Raw genomic sequence first — 21499 nt, forward strand, 5'->3', positions numbered from 1 at the left:
TCATAACTTCTGTTAGTGTCCACGTGTCTCTGTTCAGTTTCTGTTTCCAGGATCTGTCCATTGGTGAGAGTGAGGTATTGAAATCCCCCACTATTATTGTGTGTGGGGTGCACACCTTTTAATCCCAGCATGCAGAAGGCAGAGGCAGAGGCAAGCAAATCTCTGAGTTCGAGGCCAGCCTGGTCTACAGAGTGAGTTCTAGGACAGTCACGGCTACACAGAGAAAACCTGTCTCAAAAACAACAACTACTACTACCACCACCACCACCAACAACAACAACAACGATGACAATAATTCTTCCAGCATGGATGGAGAAGAGACTAACGGTGCTCCATCTGTAGCTGAAGCACTACGGGCAATCATTGGCTGCTGGAGGGTGGGGAGCTGTATTTTTCTTTAGGAGTGCAGTTGCCAGATAATAAGTGACCCCACTACCACCATGCACATGCAGGCAGCATTAACTGGACTTGTGTGTTATAAAGAATTAAAAGAAGAGGCCATGAAGGTGGGAAAGGCATGTGTTGGAGGTTCTGGGGACTTGGGAGGGGGGTATTGAATGTGGATAGGACCGAGACATATTGTATATGTCATGAGATTTGTCAGGAAAAAAATTAAATGTTTTTGAAAAACATCCAGTTTTAACACGTATCTCTCTGATTATTAGTAGGTATGGACATATTTCCATGTCATTTGGTAAGTAAATTTCCTGTTTTATGCACTGTCTATGTTTCTTATAGAGTGTCTGTGCTTTTTAGAAAGTCAACTTGTAAGCTAGGTATGGTGGCATATGTCTTTAATCCCAGCACCTGGGAGGCAGACACATGCAGATCTTTGTGAGTTCTAGGGCAGCCTGGTCTACATAGAAAGTTTCAGGACACCTAGACATACATAGAGATATCCTGTCACACACAAAAAAATCAACTTGTGTAATTATTTTATTATTTTTCTTATGTGTATGGGTTTGGCTGCATGCATGCCTAGTACTCACAGAGGCCAGAAGAGGGTGTCAGATCCCCTGGAACTAAAGTTACAGATGCCATCATGTTGGTGCTGGGAATCAAACTCAGGTCCTCTGGAAGAGCAACCAGAATTACTAACCACTGAGCTATCTTTTGTGTGAGTTCTTCCTATTGAAGAATATTAATAAGGAGAGGGAGAGGGAATTCTTCATGAAACCTTCACATCAGATCTTATTTAAATAGGATTTCCTAGTCCATTTAAAATTGTGATTTATAAAATCCAATCCACATATCAATTCAGACCACATAAAGAAATATACATCTCCCCAAACACTGCCTGAAGAATTGGCTAGTAGGAAGAAAGCAAGGCTCTCAGACATGATATACAGCATTTAAAATGTTAGAATTACATCAGTGACAACAGCAATGTCACATATATACCTATCAATGAGCAGCTTTATTATCTGTGTATGATCTTCTCCAGAGTTCAGCACAAAGTAGGAAGTATATATAACTAAGCCCCATATGTGCAGATGGAAACACAGACCTTGTATTCTGCCCACCTACACACATGTAGCAAGAGCAAAGACATTATAAAAAAATAAAGGCTTAGACATCAGACCAAATCAAGTATCATCTCATGCCAATTACACAAACTTACACAAAGGCTCTTCAGGGATGATACTGATTTCTGGGGGTTGCTATGAGCCTTGAATGAGAGAAAGGAAAAGTACTCAGCACAGTGCCTAGTACAGAGTGGGAACACAAAGAGGGCCACTTCTGCCATAGGCATTCCTCAGAAGTGCCTTCCAGTGGATGATGATGTTATTCTCCTCCTTTGTAAAGTGGGCCACACCCGACATGGATCCAGTACAGGAAAATTGAGATTTCCCAAACAGGTATTGTTCCCCATTTATCAAAGACTTTTTTGGTTAGTCATGAGTATAGCTGATCTGCTGCTGTGTAGGAGATTCTTTCCAATCTAAATCTACCTTGTTTCCTATCTGAATCTACCTTCTCATTCCCACTGAATTTTCCCAAGAGCCACTGGCCACTGTGAGACCCCATGTTTAGCTGAGCCTATCCCACAGGCAATGTCCCCTTGGTTTTACTCACCCACACAGTTGTCACAGATGCTACAATGGGAGGCCCTGGGAGGCCGGAAGATCTTGCATGTATAACAGTATTTCAGTTTCACAATCTGGTTGTTTATCTGGAAATTCTTAATACGAGGAGGTGGTCGCTGGCCCTGTGGCACGGCACCATTGGTGGCTTCTGTAATCAGTAAAACAGCTTTAATTCACTGCTATTCTTTGTTTGAGTCCAAAGTCTCCAAACATGCAGGCCATGAGAGGTAAGGGCTCTTCTTTTCCAGACAAACACTTCTAGACTAGGATTTCAACATCACACCACACCCGGTATCTGCCACACATCTACTGAATGCTATACAACTCTGTGATGTACATGTGAAAAGATGTGTCTTCAAGGGTGTTGGGTTGAAAAAATTTAAAAAGAAATGTAAGCGTCTATTTGACTAATAATCACATAAATAAAATTAAAACATAGTTTGACATGTTGTTCACATGCCTTTAATCCCAGTGCCCAGGAGACAGAAGCAAGTAGATCTCTGTGAGTCCCAGACCAATCCAGTCTATAAAACAAATTCCAGGCCAGCGAGGGCTATATGGTAAGATCCCATCTCAAATATATATATATATATATATATATATATATATATATATATATATATATACACAATCACTATTTCTACCTACTATAATTAACAAATATCAAAAAGAAGATAAATATATTATACCCAGAAAGGTCAAACTTATCTTACCAGTGAACAACACATTAGCAAGTATAGTAATTTTAAATGTATATGCTCTATAGCCTAGTAATTCTACTACAAAATTCAAAGAGAACTACAATTAAGAGTGTCCTTCTTAATAGCAGCACATGTCTGCTATCTGAGCTCTTGGGAGCTAAGCAGTAGGCTTAGGATTTGAGGAAAAACTCAGATACAGTACACATTAGAGACCAGCCTTGGCTACATGAGACTCTGCCTCAAACAAACAAGTCTAGAGGGGAGGAGCATGCTCAAAGTACATTATATACTAATATGAAAGTGTCCTTGTGAAGCCTAATGCCATATACAATCAATATATGTCAATTAAACAAATATTTCAAGGGCCTGGACAGATGGCTCCTCAGTTAAGAACAACTGCTTCCCTTGCAGAGGGCTTGGGTTTAGTCCCCAGCACAGACATGGCAGTTCACAATTGTCTGAAACTCCAGTTCTAGGGATCCAATGTCCTCTGCTGCCTCCGTGGGTACTCCATTTACACAGTGCACTTACATCCATGCAGGCAGAACACCCATACACAGAAAATAAAAAAGAGCTGCATCTCTAAAAAATTGTTTCAAAGCCAAGAAGGAGGAAAGGCTAGCGAAGACAGCTCAGCACGCGGAGTAAGGCATTTGCTGCCAAGTCTAATGACCTGTGTGGTCCCTACTGGAAGGACAGAACCAACTCCAGAATGACGTCTTCTGACCTACACAGACACACATACACACAGTGGTACATGCAATTACCACTGCAAAATAAATGCATGCATACATCCATACACTGAATAAGTATTATTTTATGATAAATTCCTTTTTAAAGGGGGTAACTTGTTTGTATCAAAATGGCTGTATTTATATTAAAGAAATAAAAGAAAAACACACTGAAACATTTCCATGGTAGGTTATTTTAAATATCTGATAATTCCCTTAAGGAGTCCTTAATTAGTCGGACAAAGGATACAAACCCTTAATGCCATTTTGCTTATTGCCAAACTGCTTCCCAGACAGACTGTATGAATTTGCATGTCTCTCCATCCACAGCATATGAGAGGTGCGGGGCTCACTGCACCTTTGCCACAAGGTATCATTCGAAAAGCATTCGTTTTGAACATTTTTCTTTTTCATGCAGAGTGGGGTAGGTGTTGTGAGAAGAAACATTTGACAGTGTGTAACAAGGCCCAAGAAGATGAGGCTAGCTGCTCATAGATGATGATTAAGTCCCAACATGCCACTTTAATATTTCCTTATGTGTGCTGTACAGGAGCATGCACAGAACACAGGGTTCATGGCAGAAACCAGGGGAGACCCGGGAGTAGAACAGGGAGTACTTAAGAGCAAGACAGAGGGGGAATTGTTCTTTTGTTCTGTTTTCTTTTTTCTCTAGCTGTATTACTGTTTCATAGGCTACTTTCTCATCCGCATGTGGGTTCATCTTATGGCACCAAGCCCCTCGCCTCTACATTATGCTCACCATCGCTGCACTGACCTCACCCCATGCAGTTGGAGCCAAGACATGTATGTGCAAACCACTTTCTCCTTGGCTCAACTAAAACTGAGTTTTTCCACAAAGAAATATGATCATGATAAGTAGGGAAAACAGTTCAAATAAACACACAGAAAGGAGTAGCAGCCTCCAGGGCAACGTCAAGGAGCTAGCGGCCAGCCACAGACTGGCACTCTACTGGCACGGATGCTTAGCATGACACGTTCTGGGTCACAGAGCTTGTCATACAGCTCAGTAGTAGAGCACGTGCCTAGCATGGGGGGGGGCAGCGGGAAGCTGGCTCAATTCCCAAGGAACAAGGAGGTGACAGACCAAGTCCTGGACACTTTTTCTACTCTTATCTTGTTTGGATGTGGACTCAAGCTACTGTCAAAACAAAATTGTGAAACACTTAACGTAGCCACTGCTGCTGAGCTAGTAGCGCCCCTCCCCCACTTGCCTCTAGTGCTTGCATCACTGACTTCTTCGCAGTGGGAATCCCCAGGATATCCCCTTTCCAGCCTTGGATGTTCTTTTTAAATTCATGAAGCCCATATGGCTCCTGGTGGTGCTACATTCCAACCTCAGAGTTGCGAACTGTATAGTTCTGAGCCTGAAATCTGTCCCTTTACTCCTCTGAGTGGTTCCTGGTGCCATGATTGCTCTCTCTCTCTCACTTCCTGCAACCTGCCAGCCCTCCCCCCAAAGCAGGAATTCTTGGTCAGGGACCCATGAATGCCCTTCAGAAGAGCTATGAAATTCTGAAACTATATCCAAAGTTGTAGGTATATGAAAAAAAAAAAGAGCATTTTTAGGGGGAGATGGTTTATAGCTTCCCTCAGCAAACAGATGTAGGATGACCTCCTCAAAAATGGAAAAGACACTGTCTTGGAAACAATTCAGCCATACCCCGGTAACAAACTCCCAGCACCTCGGATAAGAAAGCACATGTGGCTTCACAGGCTTGTGGTACCTGTCTTACTGAAGTCACAGGTAGTCACAGGATCTCAGAGAAAACAACTGGAATAGCGGACTGAATCCACAACTGCTATCATTACTCCACTATGTTACAACTTGCTAACAGCCTCCCAGACTCACCTATTTCCATTTCTATGAAAGCCGCTTCATCTGGTAGTGCTCGAGGAATCACTCCAGGGTCACTGAAACTTGTCCTCAACAGCGTGGCCATGGAGAAAAGAAAGAGCATAGCAGCAAACACAGGAATGGCAGGAGACAGCTGAACAGCCAGGTAGCGACACCTGAAGAAAGGAAGCAAGTCAATGTTTTGTCAAGTTTGTGTGTGTGTGTGTGTGTGTGTGTGTGTGTGTGTGTGTGTGTGTGTGTGTGTATCCGGCTATTGCAACTGTATCGATCTGGTCTCTACAACAAGAACAGAAGATCTCCAGGACAAATACTGCATTATTTACTTCCCCTAAATATTCCAAACACTTAAAATGTGATTCTGATAATTGGTCATCGATGGGAGGAGAGACCCTTGGTCCTATGAAGGTTCTATGCCCCACTATAGGGGAATGCCAGGGCCAGGAATGGGAGTGGGTGGGTTGGTGAGCAGAGGAAGGTGGGAGGGGATAGGGGATTTTCTGAGGGGAAACTAGGAAAGGGGATAACATTTGAAATGTAAATAAAGAAAATATCTAATAAAAAGAAAAAGGGGAAAAATAAATCAATAAAGAAAATGTTAATAAAAATGTGATTCTGAACACACTGTATTTTCAGTACATACTTCATTAATTGAGGTCACCTATGGCATACAAAAACAATCTCAAGGGAACTCCCTTACACCTAAGATAACTCATACCTCATATAACTTATGCCTCTTATCAGGCCCCTAGGAACAGTGTGTCTGCCTCAGGAAAGGTTGACACTGGCTGGGGACAGAGAAGTATACAAGCCTGGACTTGTAAGCACCATAGGGAACTTTTGCTCTGAGACCATGCAGAGCTGTTCATCCACTCATCTGGCATTAGGACTGAGCTTGATGAAGAAGAGAAAAAAAAACAGGGACAATCAGGAAGCAGGTTCACAGTGGCACACAGAGGGGAGCTCAGCTCACTTTGAGAGCAGCGGAAAGCTTCTAGGCTGCTGATTGAGTCTGTAACATTCATTCATTCGGTCTCCTCAAATAGCTCAGCTAGTGGGTGATGAATGACCATCACCGATGGGATAAGAAACCTCCTTAGCACCACTTCCCAACACCATGTCTATTTCTGTCTTTTCCCCATGATGCATCTTTTCCTCTCCATATCCCAAATGGACTTATCTTTCAGGTCCTAGAAACATCATTGTAGTTGTCATTGCGGCAACTACAAGTTACCATCTACCAGGCACCGAGTTAACTACTTTAAACACCTTATTTCATCCAAGACTCACACCAAAGCTACAAGGTAGGACCCCTTATATTTATTGATAGATGAAGAATTTGGGACTTAAAGAAGTCTTGTCTCCTACAAAAGGCCTATGATAAGTGGCATTCCATTCTCCCCATCCTCCTGCCCACCCGTAGCTTCACTATGAAGGCCCTGCAGCATTTCCTAGCTCTCTATCAGTACGTTGATTTCACCTCCCTCAACTCGACTTCATAAGAACAAGAAACTGGTCTCCTGGAACCTTGGGTTCAAATTCTGGTTCTACCAACTCCCAGTTGGGTGATAGCTGATCTGTAAAATGGGGATACTAATAGTATTCCATGAGGTCCTTGTGTGGACCAGATGCACCAGTATAAAAACGTACTTAAAAGGATACTTGATGCATAATACACACTAAGTAAATGACCTTCATTACCATTGGCCTCTGATTTTAGATCTGCTAGCTCTCCATTCAAGTAAGGGAACCAAGAAGCTATCAATAAATACTTGTTGATCTGGACTATCAAACGGAATGAATGAGAGTCTGCGATGAGCAGTATCACTGACCTATTTTTATCTATCTCCTCCCAAGGCACATTTCTCCTTGAAAACAGAGATCATCACTGGAGGCAGACTCTAAGTGGGTGAGCAAGGAGTGGAGGGAGAGCAAAGAAAGGAAGCTAGGGAAAAAGCTTACTTCATCAGCTCGGCAAGTGAGCAAGCTGCAGTCTATTCAGGGCAAATGGTTAACCCCAGGCTGCATGTTTGCTCCAGTTGTAGAACAACCCCCAGGAGATACTCCCCTGCCTCCCTTCCACAACATAACTGCACAGGGAGGGGGTTGGTAACTCACTGTTATATTAGGCTAATCAGTATTTACAGTGAAAGGGAGCATGTGCATTGAGCCTACAAAATGCTTTCAGTGGCCTATTTGTTTTAAAATATAATTCGTGGTCTTAAGTTTTCTTTTTACAATGCGTTATCTCCTCCTAAAAGTCAAAAGGATATGGAGCGAGCATGCCAAGAGCTAAAGGATCTGGCAAATGGGGTCCGGGTAACTAAGGGTCATACATATCACTCGTTTGTAGACTCCTTTCCATTCCTCCCATCACAGGAACACATAATCAAAAAGTAAATTCAGAAACAGAAGTCACCACCACTTGCCAGAGATCCAAAGGACACAGGAGAATTATAAAGTCATGCTTCATGAGAAGTCAAGTGTAATTACTACAGTAAGAGAAAACAGCTATCTCCCTAGTCATTGATCATCTGTAAGATCGATCTTCAAAACAAAGAAGCAATGTCTCCAGGACTGACTGCCTTGAATATAGTCTCCAATCCACAGGAAAGAGGGAAATCTCATGGGGCCCCACCCATAAACAAAGAACTGCAAGCAACTAAGGAATGCTAAGAGCAGGAGAAATAGTCTGGCCCCAGGGAAGAGTCCTCTAATTGCCCAAGGAAGAGCCCTCTAATTGGCTATCTTAACACTAAAAGGACTGAACACGTTGTGTGGGTATGTGTCTAACAATAACAACTAAAGAAAAAGGGGCCATATTTCTACAGGGAGGGGGAGGTTCATGGGAGGGATTGGTAGGAGGAAAGGGAAGGAGAAAATCATGTAATTATATTTTTTTAAGCTTCAAAACAGCAGAGCTATCGGATTATCCACGGAAGGGAGGGTGTTGCTCTTTTTATTTGTATGAATGACTTGTATACATGTAGGTATGTGGACCATGCACATGCTTGGTACCCCCGGAGGTCAGCAGAAAGCATTGGATCTCCTAGGGCTGGAGTTAGAGCTGGTTGTGAGCCACCATATGGGTGCTGGGAACCAAACCCAGATCCCCCTCAAGAGCAGCAAGAGCTTCTAATCACCCAGCAACCTTATTTCTTTTTATTTAAGGAGCTAACAAAACCATCACCAAAGGAGAACTTCAAAGCACTGCTGGTCCCTGCAAAAGAAGAACCAAAGCTTGACTAAATCCAATCCCAACACCTGCTGTAGACTAGACAAAAGACAACTTCCATTTGAATTATTCTCCACCATCAAGGATAAAGGTCTCTGTAATCTCCATACAGACTATCTCCTGCACCTGCTAAAACAATCCACTCTGTATGTCAACAAGCACACAACAGGCTCATTGTATCACTCTCTCCAGAGAGAGGCTACAGGCAGCCAGTTGTCCGTAGTGTATGGGCGTGGTTAGAAAGGCAGATGGGGGACCAACAGGCCTTTCTACTCCAAATAAGAGGAAACATGGGAGCTAGCAACTAAGACTACCTTGAACTACAGCCTATGATGGTCTCTCTTCTAAATAAACACGTTTAAATAAAAACAGCCTCGTAACCAAGGAATGGGGGTGTATGTCTATAGTCCCAGCTACTCAAGAGCCTGAGTCAAGAGGACTATTTGTGTTCATGAGTTCAAGACCATCCTAAGCAACACGGAGAAACACGTGTCAATAAAAGGTCTTCCTCAATGTGGGGAGGTTAGGGAGACAATTGGTCAAAGGTCACATAACTTCATTAAGGAAGAGTAGATTCAAGAGATCCACCACCAATAATAGTGACTGTAGTTCATAGCAAAAAAATGAAAATGATTCAAAATAGATTTTAAATGTTCTCTCCACAAAAATTGTAAGTGTATGAAATGCTTGCTTCATGTGTTAAGAAGCTACATTTTAACCATTCTACAAAATATGAATGCATCTGACTATGTTGTCCACTATAAATATAGTTTGTATTTGGCACTTTACAAACATTTTAACCTTTTTTTTTAAGTTTCATAACTGCAGAAAGCTGGAAGTCTATCTTTGATAGGAATAAGCTCCTTGAAAATTTAGTAGTAATTACCTAAAGTCAAGGTAACCTCAAACTTGCACCACTTTGTCCTCCAGGAAGACTTGATCTTTCAGCTACAAGCAGAAGCTAATTGTTTTTTAAAGTCCCTTCTACTTTCCAGCTATATCATTTCTTAGAATCATGATTTCATACGCTCATGGAAACAGAAGTCTCCTTTGTATTCTGAGCGCCAGGAGGCTTTCCTCCTTCTAGGGCTTAGATGTCCCCATTCTTGCTTTATAAATAAACCAGATGCCCACTAAGCATTCATTTCTGATACCTGAAGGAGCATTATCATTTTAAAATATCTTTTCCCAACTCCTTGACTGACCCTCAGACTGCCATAGCTGGGCTAGAATACTGGATTCCCATATGTTCCCATGAGCCACAGCCTGGTACTGACTAGCAGTATCCAGCAGTGCCAGGCTAGGGTAATGCGTCATGTCCCATGCCCCACCCCCAGCATGCTAGTTTGTTGGACTTCAATTAACTTGAAAAAAAATCTCAAAACAGATTCATGAGTGAAGCTGGTAAGAGACCAGATTCCATGTTAGGGCTCTGCCTCACAGCCTGCAAGCCTGGGTTGTTCTACATAACACTCTGTCTCTAAGTCCCTAATAGCTTTCTTCCTACATTTTTAATGTTTTGTTTTGCTCTTTTATCAGCACAATCAATAAGCCAACAAGTATTTATTGGTCTAACAACTGAAGAACAAGAAAAATAGGAGCTAATTTTCTGGGGGAAAACATAGCTACCATATGAAACAGCAAAAGCAGAAGATGAGAGCAATAATCAAGTGTTAGAATGGTGAATCTGACTCTGGACTGTAAGTGGTCAGCAAAGAGCTCTCTTGGGGAACTGGTGGCTGTTGAAACTATTCCAATAGCAGCTGTTAAGGATGGCTTTAAGGAAGAACTGTGCTTTTAACAGCAAGATGGGCCTAAGGACCCAGACTAATGATACCCTTTGACCTAACATGATAGAAATAACACTTCATTTCCAGTCCTCCAGATATAGGTGGATAGTTGTCTTCTTATTCATTATTTCCCTGGCATGCATTGAATGCTTCTTTTTACCACCGAATTCATGCTTAAATCCCAACCCCAATTCAATAGTATCTGCAGTTCCGATGAAGCCCTCGGTAAATGAAATAATTATGTCAAGTGAAGTCTCCATCTTCATGAATAAGATTAATGACTCATACTAACAAGAGTCTCCTTGCCTTTCTATGATATGAGAAGGTTGCAAGAAGACAGATACCTCTAAGCCATGATATAGGTCCTTACCAGACCCTGACTCTGCCAGTACTTTGGCATAAGGCTCTCTGGCCTCTAGAATTGGAAAACACAAAAGTCTGTTGAGAAAGCAGAGTCTGTAGTAGTCTGTGAAGGCAAGCCAAGCAGACTAACAGGGCTTTATCTCTAGACCAAAGTAATCATGTAGAACCACCACCCAGAACACAGTTTCAAGGTTATTATAGCTACACTCAGAGTCTGCTGAAAGGGAGGAACTCTCCTTGAACACTAAAAACTTAACTGAAAATCAACCTCTGAGACATTCTGCTACATAATGGCCAAAGTAAAATACACAACCTTTGTGCTTCAATAGAAATGGAGAAAAATGAACCAAACAAGCATTTTCTATTCTGTGGTGGTAAAAATTCTTCTTCCTTTTATTTTGTTTTGTTTTGTTTTGTTTTGTTTTGTTTTGTTTTTAGAGGAGATGCATAGTATGTACCCAGGCATATCTACTCAGTAATTGCCAAATGTTAGCTGTAATGACAGTTTTTAAACTTCAATCATATTATACCCTTGCTTAAGAACTTGGAACAATTCCCTGCTGCCAACCATGTGTGTGTGTGTGTGTGTGTGTGTGTGTGTGTGTGTGTGTGTGTGTCCAAAGTCCACAGACCAGTATTCCAAGGTCCCTGCTGCCAACCGTGTGTGTGTGTGTGTGTGTGTGTGTGTGTGTGTGTTTCCCCAAAGTCCACAGACCAGTATTCCAAGGTCTTCCATTAACTAGCCTTATCTAATCATCATCACAAGGCTACTGTCTTCTCATTGCTCCAATTCAGAGCCATCCCACTAATTACACTGAATTACCTAGCTTCCTGATTTGGCAAGAGACACAAGGTGCGTCCTTTGTTCACTCTTAAACAATACTGGCTCTGGCCGCTCTGAGGAGGAAGACTTCTGAAGTCTCTTTTCTCCCTCAGTAAGCTTCTCAATAAATGTCAACTTTGTTCTTTGCGCTCAGCTTTTCCAAAACAGAGAGCTGAATACTTATTAAGTTCCATTCTCAACTGGCATGGAGGCGCATGCCTATAATCGTAGCACTCAGGAAACCGGGATAAGGGAGACCGGGATAAGAAAGATGGCAGATTAAAGACCCGTGTGAGTTACTTAGAAAGTTGCAGGCCAGGCCTGCCTAAGTGGGCCCTTTAGAAAACAACCAAACAGCACAAACAAATGACTCACTCTCTTTCTTGCCTACAGTCCCATATAATTGTGAAGCTGAAGTAGAAGGATCACATGGGTTCAAAGGCACTTGAACACTTGAACAACATAAAGAAATCCCCATCTCAAGAAAAGAAAGAATATAACCCTGTGTGTGTGTGTGTGAGGGGTGCAGCTCAATAGGAGGACACTTGTGAGGCTTTGGGTTGGAGAGAAAGGACAGTATTCATCTAGATGAAACTTTAACGAACATTTTAAATGCAGATTGACAGTAGGTAAGCCATCATTATAAAAACTGAGTGAGAGATTTAAAACACAGAGAGGAACTCTGAATGAAAGAACCATAGAGAATTATTAAAGGAAATAAAAGTGTTTGGGAGACACGTCTTCAAAGAACATACTTTATCAAGAATAAAGCTGACAGCTAGGGATGTGGCTCAGTTACTATTGTATTTGTCTAGCATTCAGGATGCCTGAGGTTCCAACCTCAGCACTACATAAAACCAGACATGGTGACACATGCCTGCAATCTCAGCCCTGAAGAGATAGAGAAAAGAGGATCAAGAGTCCCAGGTCATCCTCGGCTACATGGCACATTTGAGGCTAACCAAGGCTACATGAGACCTAGTCTCAAGAAGAACTGTAACAGACTGATAATCAAAAGGTCATTGGCCCTGATAGAATTCTAAAACAGCCATTTGGCTGGCCATGTACAGAACAGATGTCGCCCACATAAAGTCAAAGTATGGCTTTCGCCTCTGTAGTTCTGTATTTCCTTAAACCTGTTTAACTGTTGTCAGATCAGCTTTCCACTGAGTCATGAGCACCCAGAGTGTCTAGGGAAGAAGCATATCTTGCTCAATCTTTCACTCAGCACTTCTCATCCTAGGTTCCAGGCATAGGAGTGGCAACAGAGGCAATGATGCTTCAAGAACTCATAAAGCATCTTACATTTGAAATCTTCACTCAGAGAGAGAGAGATAAGCCACGGTGCTCCTGCAAGAATACCATGCCAGAATGCTGTCAGTTCTGGACAAAATCATCCTTGGTTTCCTACTAGGAGCATGAGCTTACCGCTACACACAACTTTAATAAAATAATTTGAATGCCTTCATGATTCCATAGCTAAAAGATGAGCATTCAACAGATCTTGAATTTGCTCACTGCTGTGGGCCTGATTTCCTAAACCACAAAAGGATGGAGATAGTCTCCCGAGCCCTTTATAGCGCTACTGTGCTAGGATTCTGTGAGTCGAGACTGGAATTTTAAATGCATCCTGGCAACATTTATTGACAACCTACTCCAGTGCAGAATCACCACAGGGGGCTACAGACACAGGAGATAACACCTGAGCCTGAAAGTGCTTGAAGCTCTATGGAACAAAAGAGGAGTGTAAACCCAATAGAAACAGAAAATACCCAAGCTGGGTGTGGTAACACGGATCTGGGATGCCGACACTCAGTGGGTGGAAGGAAGCAAGGATCAGGAGCTCCGGGTTATCCTTAGCTACACAGAAAATTCAAAGCCACCCTGAGCTACTTGAGACCTAGCTCAAAAAAAAAAATCAAAATAAGAATTCAGAAGTATAAGGCATGTCACGTGATTATTAGGCACAATGAGAGGGTGTTAAAGGAATTTGAAAAAGGAGGAAATATTGGGTGGGCTAGAACTGAGATAATTACTATGCAATATTATAAATCCTTTTTATAGCTTATTCAATTTAGTGACTTCTCTTCTAATATGCACATCAAAAAGCACCCATAGGGACCAATCTGACAAAAATTGGTCTGACAGCGCCTTGATACAATTTCCTCCACATACAGCACGCAGAGAGCATAAACACCAAGCATAGCAGCACACACTTCTGTGGAGGGGTCAAGGGTCATACAGCCCTGCTTGCCACATAAAATGTTTGGGGACTTTGATCCTCTAGAAATCTGGTCACAGAGTTAAAAGAGAAACCTAACAAGTTCATTCCAGAAGACAATGTGTTTGATCCTTTCCCAAAGTCTACACTTCCTCAGGACGTTGAGTTAAACCAAATATCACAAAAGCTTTTGAGTAGCTGGACAGTTCACAGATTGTCACGGTCATTCTGCTATAAGGTTCCAACATAAGGATTCAAGCAGAAAGGCGTAAGTATCATTCGTTGGGTTGAAAGCTGAAACTGGCACCCACACACACATTTCCTAAATACCCCAGCCCTAGAATCAATCAGAAAATACTTGGCCTTTAAGCGTTTTGCAATTTTCACTCCACTTTTAACATTATATAGATTTACCACAAAGATAAGTACCTGTTGGTAATCTGCACTCCCTTTTGGTGCCTTCAGGGCCCTTTCAGACAGACAGGCAGAATCTCAGACAGAGCTACCAGAGGTTTAACAGCTTTGTACTGACCGTCCACTCTGCGACAGCAACCTTGAAGGATGACCACCTAACTTCTAACGATTTGGTGCTAACGGCTCCCAAGCAAAAGGTCTTTTAGGTCATTTTATGGATCCAGCATCCAACATGTCCACTGAAAATTGCAGATCACTTTGAAGACTCGAGATTTGGAAAGGCAAAATCTCAAAACACAAGGCTGGCACTTGCACGATTTTCATGAAGGGGGCACCCACAGGACTGACCAGGCTGCTCAAGCCATCTGGCTGGCCCGCGGTTATGCCAAACGCAGCCATAAATCTGCTCGTGCTTTTTCCGAAGCACCTGCTGCGGACGGGACCAGGTTGATAAAAAGCACATCCAGATGCGTAGCAAAATTTGAACTATCTTCCTGGGAGGCAAAAATGTAACAGCCACACGATATGGAACCTAGGCTTACTGATAATTTGAGAATGAAAACAGACAGCAATCTGTGTATCCAAATATGCTCACCTATCATTTCTTGGTCACTTGGCTAAGATCAAGTGTAGAGTCAAATGCTATCATCATTGCCTGAAAATAGGGACTAGATCATCGATCTGGTTTCCTAAGGTCTCATCGCATCTTAATACTAACATTAGAGTCCCAACTCTGTCCTCCAAATCCTACCCTCTACTATTTGACGCAGAATAAATTATTGACTAATCAACAAGAAAGAAAAAAAAACTCCATTCTTCACAGTTATGTTGCTGTGCCTTGTACAGCCTAGCATTGGATAGGCACAAGGCAACCACCACTTTGATTATCTATTCGTCTGCATATGTGATGCAGAAAGACCAGGTATACACACACACACACACACACACACACACACACACACACACACACCAGACTCCGCCTTACTTATTAAAAGCATTCATCACATGAAAGCATTCATTGCTGGAGTCCTCCTCTTTGGTCAGATTTACACTTCCCCATTCCACTCCTAACACATTGACTTCCTTCTCCCCTCCCTCCCCCAGCCTTTACTTTTGAAATATTTACTCTTTCAAACAGACAGCTGGAACTCGGGGCACTTTTACAAACAACTTCACTCTTCATGTTAAAAAAAAAAAAAAAAAAAAAAAAAAACAAGGAATAATTTCGAAACGAGAATCATCTCAGAAGAAAACTTATCACGCCTCTGTTGAACAGTAATTTAGCTAATTAGACGCTTCATCCCATGGGCAGTTTTCTTCAGAGGCCTTCAGGGGCCTAAGTGGAACAGATCCAAGTCACAGTCTCTTTAAGCCTTCCAGGTACAGAAAAGAAAAAAAAAAAAAAAAAAAAGCCAAAAAAGCCACAGCTCTAAACCCCATGTTTTTCTGACCAAAGCAGAGATTTTCTGGACCCAGAACTACCAACTCAGCCTTAGCCTGGAAACAAGTCTCGTTTCTGTCATGAGAAATTCCAATCATAAGCATCTAATGACAGAGATAGATGGAACCAAAGGAAGAAAAAAGACAGAGACTGGCATCAGAATTCAATGTGTGCTTCCTTCACGAAGAAACGCAGAAATGAAGCAAGAGAAACGTGCAAAGAGGGAGCTGAAGGAAAGCAAGCTGTTTTGTGTTATGCATAACCCTGCCTGGCTGGCTGCACATGCTCACTTGTACCACACGGAAGCACATGGTACATGTGTACACACACACACACACACACACACACACACACATACACACACTGAGCCATAAAACTCAGAATGGAAAAGAGGTAAGAAGCCTTCAGCAACCTGCCTAACTTCACAGAAAACATCCACAAAGTCAGAGGCAGTAACAACAAAAGGACCTTTAGCTATGAGTTCATTTGATCTTATTTTACCAGCGCTGTTATAGAGCATTATAACACTGTTCCCACTGCTGTTCCTCAAGCCAGCCGCAACCATCGAAAGTCTAGCAAAGTAGTCCCCAAATCACTCTGAGATGCACAGTGAAAGCCTGGAGCCCTTAGAGAAAGGCAAAAGTGAGCCCCAGTGGGCTGCAGCTCCATTTGGTTGAGGAGCCCCCTTGGCATCTGTCAACCACACCCCAGGATGAGAAATCTGTTTCCAGGTCACCCATGGCAGGCTCACATCAGGTATGGCCTCAGTAGACACACATACACCTCTTGTTTCCTCAAGGTCCTCCTTAATACAGTAATCCCAAAACAATTAGCACTGCTCCCATCCCTAGAGCATGGAATCATTCTCAGTGTACGCAGTAATCATGCCACAGTACACTAGACTCCTACTGGTCACCTCCCTGGAGCAGTGACCTACACAGACTTCAAACAGTATCTCTAGTACTAGGCATCACATTGCATAAAAAAGTAACCCCAAAGCTAGCATCAGGCTTACACAGAACGTTTATAAAAATTTTTTTAATACTCAGTGGTTTTTTTCTTTTTGAGACAGGGTTTCTCTGTGTAGCCTTAGGATGCTGAGTGATTTTTGAAAGAAAGAACAACTCACATTTCAAAAGCACCTATATGGCGTTCCCACAGCTCCTTTGTGGTACAGCTGATGCTGGGGCCAATCTTCAGGTTCTCGATTCAGTTTGGTTTTCAAATGAACTGCTACGTAAGAACTAGGGCTTATAGGACCCTGAATAGCAGATGAAGTGGATATTGTTGAGGGGTGTTATAACAACAAGGGTTACTCCCAGAGTTGGGAAGGGTAGAAAAAAAAAAGTCATTTATCATTAAGTTACTGTCAGTGAAAGGAGGTGAATAATTAAGACAAACTTTGTCAGGAGTATCCCCACATCAGGATATTAAAATTCTTAGCCTTTTTAGGAAGTATGTATTCTACTATAACCACAAAGCAGTGAATTCAATTAAACACAACATATAGATATCATTTAACAGAAGAGTAAAATCATGCAAGAACCACCACAAATGCCCAGGAGGTACTGTGTCATTCCTTGAACCCAAATTAACCATAATCAGACAATTGTGTTCAATGAAAACTCACTCGAAGGCAAAGAAGAGTGTACATGTCCCCAGGATGAGGAAGAGGGTCAAGTAGAAGATGCCCTTTTGCCGGGCCATCATGACGCGGCCATCACAGCAGAAGGTGTTCCTGCCAGGGAGTTTCTCCCATTTCCGTGTCACCTTCTTTCTTACCACCATCACAGACATGATTGGAGTTCCTGGTCCAAGATGGGCTTTGTGACTACTCGAGAGAAGATGCAGAGGCTGAGGCCAGCTTTAAAATCAGGTCATTTACTAGTGTTGCCACTGGGTCAAACATTATCAAGAGCCCTAAGAAAAAGAAAGGGGTAAAGGTGTTGAGACAAGAGTGACAAAATACAACTAAACCCTCATTTCCCAAAGACAGAAAGATGAGCACTGCCTGAAGGAGCGTGGGGAAAGTTTGAAAATTTTATTTCTGATCTCTTGTTTGGTCTCTAAGGAAGAAAACAAACAAACAAACAAACCAGTTCTCCAGAGGGGGAGGGGACTGATATTTCTTAATCAATCCTGTTTCTAAACCCATGCTGATGATTTTGATTAACTATGATGATATGAGTCTTGGAAATAAGTAGGAATTCTGCAAGTGACCACCCTAATGACTAAACTTTACAAATAAGTAAACTGAGGACCAGTGAGAGGAAATGACATATTCAGGGTCACACAGCAACAAAGCTGAGGAGAAAGCATGCCCACCAGGACTGCCAGGCCCAAGCACTTTCTACTGTACCCCAGGGGTTCTTTAGTCACCTAAAGTACGAGAGCTGTAAAAATAATTGTTGTTCTTTGTCCCTAAGTAGCCCTTCCCATACCTCCTGTACCTCTCTTTCTTTCTTCAGTATTCAAATATTACTCAGAGAAGGGAACAAGGGAACTGTCTGGCTGGGGTAGGCTGTTCTGGGCATTCTGGAAGCACACACACATTGTATTTCCACAAACCAGATTTCCCCTCATCAAACCTTCTGTAACTTCTGGAGTCCGAAATGAAATCTTCTTGCTGGTCTAGTTTAATGTTTGTTAACCCATATCATATTATAATTTTTTTTTAAAAAAGGCTTCCTTAAACAGGAGAGATCCTGGGATGGTTGGCAACTGATGCTGGGGTTGGGGTGGCTGAGGGCTGTGGCAACAGCTAAGAAAAGTCCCTTGGGGCTTTCTAGGACATTTCACCAGTATCACAGCTCCATTCAGCAGCCTGGATTTCCGGGCCTCGCCTTTCCCAGTCACTGTCATCCTTCCCTTCCTCTCAGGTGCTAGGCTGTGTCCTCTACTTACTGGCACCACATGCCCCATGCTGGCAAGAATGAGGCGGAAGCCTGCAGCCCGATGAGCAAGAAACAACCAGCCAGAGAGCATTCCCGAGCTAGAGAGGGCAAAGGTCCAAAAGGGGACTAAGAGCCTAGCAACAAGATGGAAAGGTGTAAGGCTTGGGAAAGGGGAGGGGGCCCCAGAGGTGCAAAGATCACTTCCTTTGTGTAAAACTAACCTGGATAACAATCCCCCCCCCCCGCCTCCATAAACTGACCCAGCAAAAGAACGAGGACTAGGAAGGGGGACCCAACCTGGGAAAAGGAAAATTAAAATCCGTCAGAAAGCAGCGACCGGGTTCAGCAGCTTAGCGCCAGAAGCCAGGACAGTGCAGCGGACTCGTCCTCGGGAGGCCCGCCCTGCCTCCGCCACGCAGCCGACCACCGCCCCAGGCTGGCTGGGACGCGCGCCACATCCACACGCACACGCATCCACACGCTCGTACACACTCACACACGCCCCGCCACGTGTAGTCACCCCCGGCCAGGGGCTCCGTGGCTGGCGAGCTAAGCAGGGCGGTGCCAACGTCCCTGGGTCCCGGCGGAGCTGAAGGGGGATGCAGCCCTCCAGAGAGCCGAGCCCCGGAGACCCCCACCCCCACCCCTTGTTACCTGAACAAGGGACACTGAACTCGGCCGACAACTGAGGGCAGAAAGTGCACTGTCCCGGGGGATCTCCTCAGAAGCCAAAGGTGGTAGCGACTTCTCCCTGACAGGGAGGGTGCCTCCTCCTGACAAGGGGCCCCAATGGTCGGGGCCCTAAACCAGCTGTGGCAACCGCCCACCGCTGGCGGAATGGAACGCTCCTCACGTCACCAGGTCGCTCCAGTAGTTGCTCGTCCTCCATTGGCTAAACGATCACAGTGCCTCCATCCCGCCCCCAAAGCGTACTACCATTGGCTATGTCGAACGTCACTCCAGAATCCCTCCGCCCACTCCCCCACCCATCTCCTTGCTACAAGCCCACCTGCCAAGCTCCAGCCAGCTTCTCTCTGGGGTCTGAGCACCAGGATGTGAAGTGTTCTCGTCTATTAATATAGTTACGCAAAAGCGGAGGCGTAAGGTGGTGTGGACCGGACAAGGGAGGAGCCAAGAGCAGCCTCCCCACAAACACACCGAGATGCTGAAGCAACACTAGCTCACAAACCCGGACTCTAACCCTGAATTCCGCCTGCCCCTGGGCCTCTCCACTGCCGGTTGCCTTTAAATCGACCAAGGTCTGTTCGTGGGCATCTTAATGTTATGTTCTCTGCCTCCTAAGTCCCATTCAGAAGCCTCTGACTCCCACGCAATCTCGAGGGCTTTCAGAACAGAAAAAGAATATGAAAAGAGATAACCATATCTGAGAATGGCGTTTTGTGATATTGAAAACAAATAATTGACATTAAGGAAGTTGGAGGAACTCCACTGACACAACATAAATATTTCCAGGTAGATAATGATGCAAAGATTGCCAAAAGGAAGTTAATTTCTATTTTCTATTAGAATTTGAGATCTTGTCGGGTGTGGTGAAGCAAAGACAAGTAGATTTGAAGCCACCCTGGTATGACATTTGAGTTCCATGCCAGCTAGGGCTACATAGTAAGATCCTGATTCAAATGCTCAAAACAAAAGAACTGGAGATATTATGATAACAAAGGGAGGGGCATCCAAGGCAGAATTTTCATGCATCAACCAGATTGATTCTTTCCTTCTGATACCTCCTGGCAGTTAGTTGAGCCTCTGCTATCAACGGTAGCAGTAGTAACACCGTTTAGAAATTTGAGACTAGAGTGGGGAAAACAGCTGAGAATCACACTATTATATTATATTATATTATATTATATTATATTATATTATATTATATTATATTATATGGTGGATGTTACAGGGCACCAGGTCTGTTTCCACCAGTATGACTGGTTCTTACCTTCCAAATAATATGAGGGATGCTTAAAAGTGACCTCTCCGTACCTACCACACTGTCTATGTTACCAACCCAGGTTTCCTAGAGTTTGACCAAAGTTCTCCTAGGGTCATAATAGTTGGAATTAGTTCAGAAGTGACTGCCAATGCTCTCCAAAAGGCAGCTTTGTGGTAGTTTTAATGAGGGACCACATACATGGTGAAGAATTATTATTCCTTTATAGTATTTTGCTCCCATATAATATTAAAACAAATTTCTATATAATGATTATTCTTGAAACATTTATGACATCTTCCCATCAAAAAATTTAAAGGAATTAAAATCCATGACCCAATTGTCTTACAAGAGAAATGTGTTATAATTAATTTGTAGTTGAAAGTATGTCTTCATAAAGCTCCCATTGTTCCTGAGTGCTCATGCTGACTGTAATCATCGGGTTATTTCTTATGAAGCCTATGACCAGCATTATTGCCTCCAATTCCTGGAGGCTACCAGTATTAGTACACACTTGGCATGGAAAGGACAGGAATTTCTCGTGGCCCTATCAGCTTTCTGAATTCCAAAGCCTGTGCACATGAGATGCCCTTAGGAATCGCATGCTCAGCCTGGCTGCCATTCTTGTGAGTGTAGAGCAATCAAAATGAAGTGACCAAAGCAAAACATGCTTTGATCATCACTCAGATGCAGGTGAAGCCTAGGAAGTTCTGGAATGAGTAGAACAGGGCAATGCATTCCTGAGCTCTGCCCCTCCCAGTCTGGGTCACATTCCCTCTGGGATTAAGTAGTTTTGTAAGTCAGGCTTGTTTTATTACAATTTGTTGCCAGTCTTGCTCACTACTGAAAGAAAATTCAAGAAATGTTATATGGATAAGCATTTCATAGCCTATCTTCCTATACAATTAAATCATTTTGCAAAATCCTTAAATTCTTAATAAAAATAAATATAGACTGGGAGTTGGTTTTCCTTTCCTCTTTCCT

At 43.1% G+C, this 21499-nt stretch overlaps 1 protein-coding gene across 2 annotated transcripts in view; it reads right to left on the minus strand.

Annotated features, from left to right (window-relative positions):
• The window catches only part of Zdhhc9 (zinc finger DHHC-type containing 9), a 41117-nt gene extending 21689 nt beyond the window's left edge, over positions 1 to 19428 (minus strand). Inside the window, exons 1-4 of one of the 2 annotated variants that reach the window (XM_021187592.2) lie at positions 19228 to 19428; positions 17310 to 17599; positions 5390 to 5550; positions 2077 to 2235 (exon numbers count right to left, since the gene is read on the minus strand). In XM_021187592.2, the coding sequence (XP_021043251.1) occupies positions 2077 to 2235; positions 5390 to 5550; positions 17310 to 17476 (487 nt within the window). In that variant the 5' untranslated portion in view covers positions 17477 to 17599; positions 19228 to 19428. Of the gene's footprint in view, positions 1 to 2076; positions 2236 to 5389; positions 5551 to 17309; positions 17911 to 18024 lie in introns of both variants that reach the window. The other variant, XM_029534456.1, reaches the window with a different exon arrangement.
• Positions 19429 to 21499: the final 2071 nt, after the last annotated feature.

This window comes from Mus pahari, chromosome X (assembly GCF_900095145.1).
Source record: "Mus pahari chromosome X, PAHARI_EIJ_v1.1, whole genome shotgun sequence".
Classification (NCBI taxonomy): domain Eukaryota; kingdom Metazoa; phylum Chordata; class Mammalia; order Rodentia; family Muridae; genus Mus; species Mus pahari.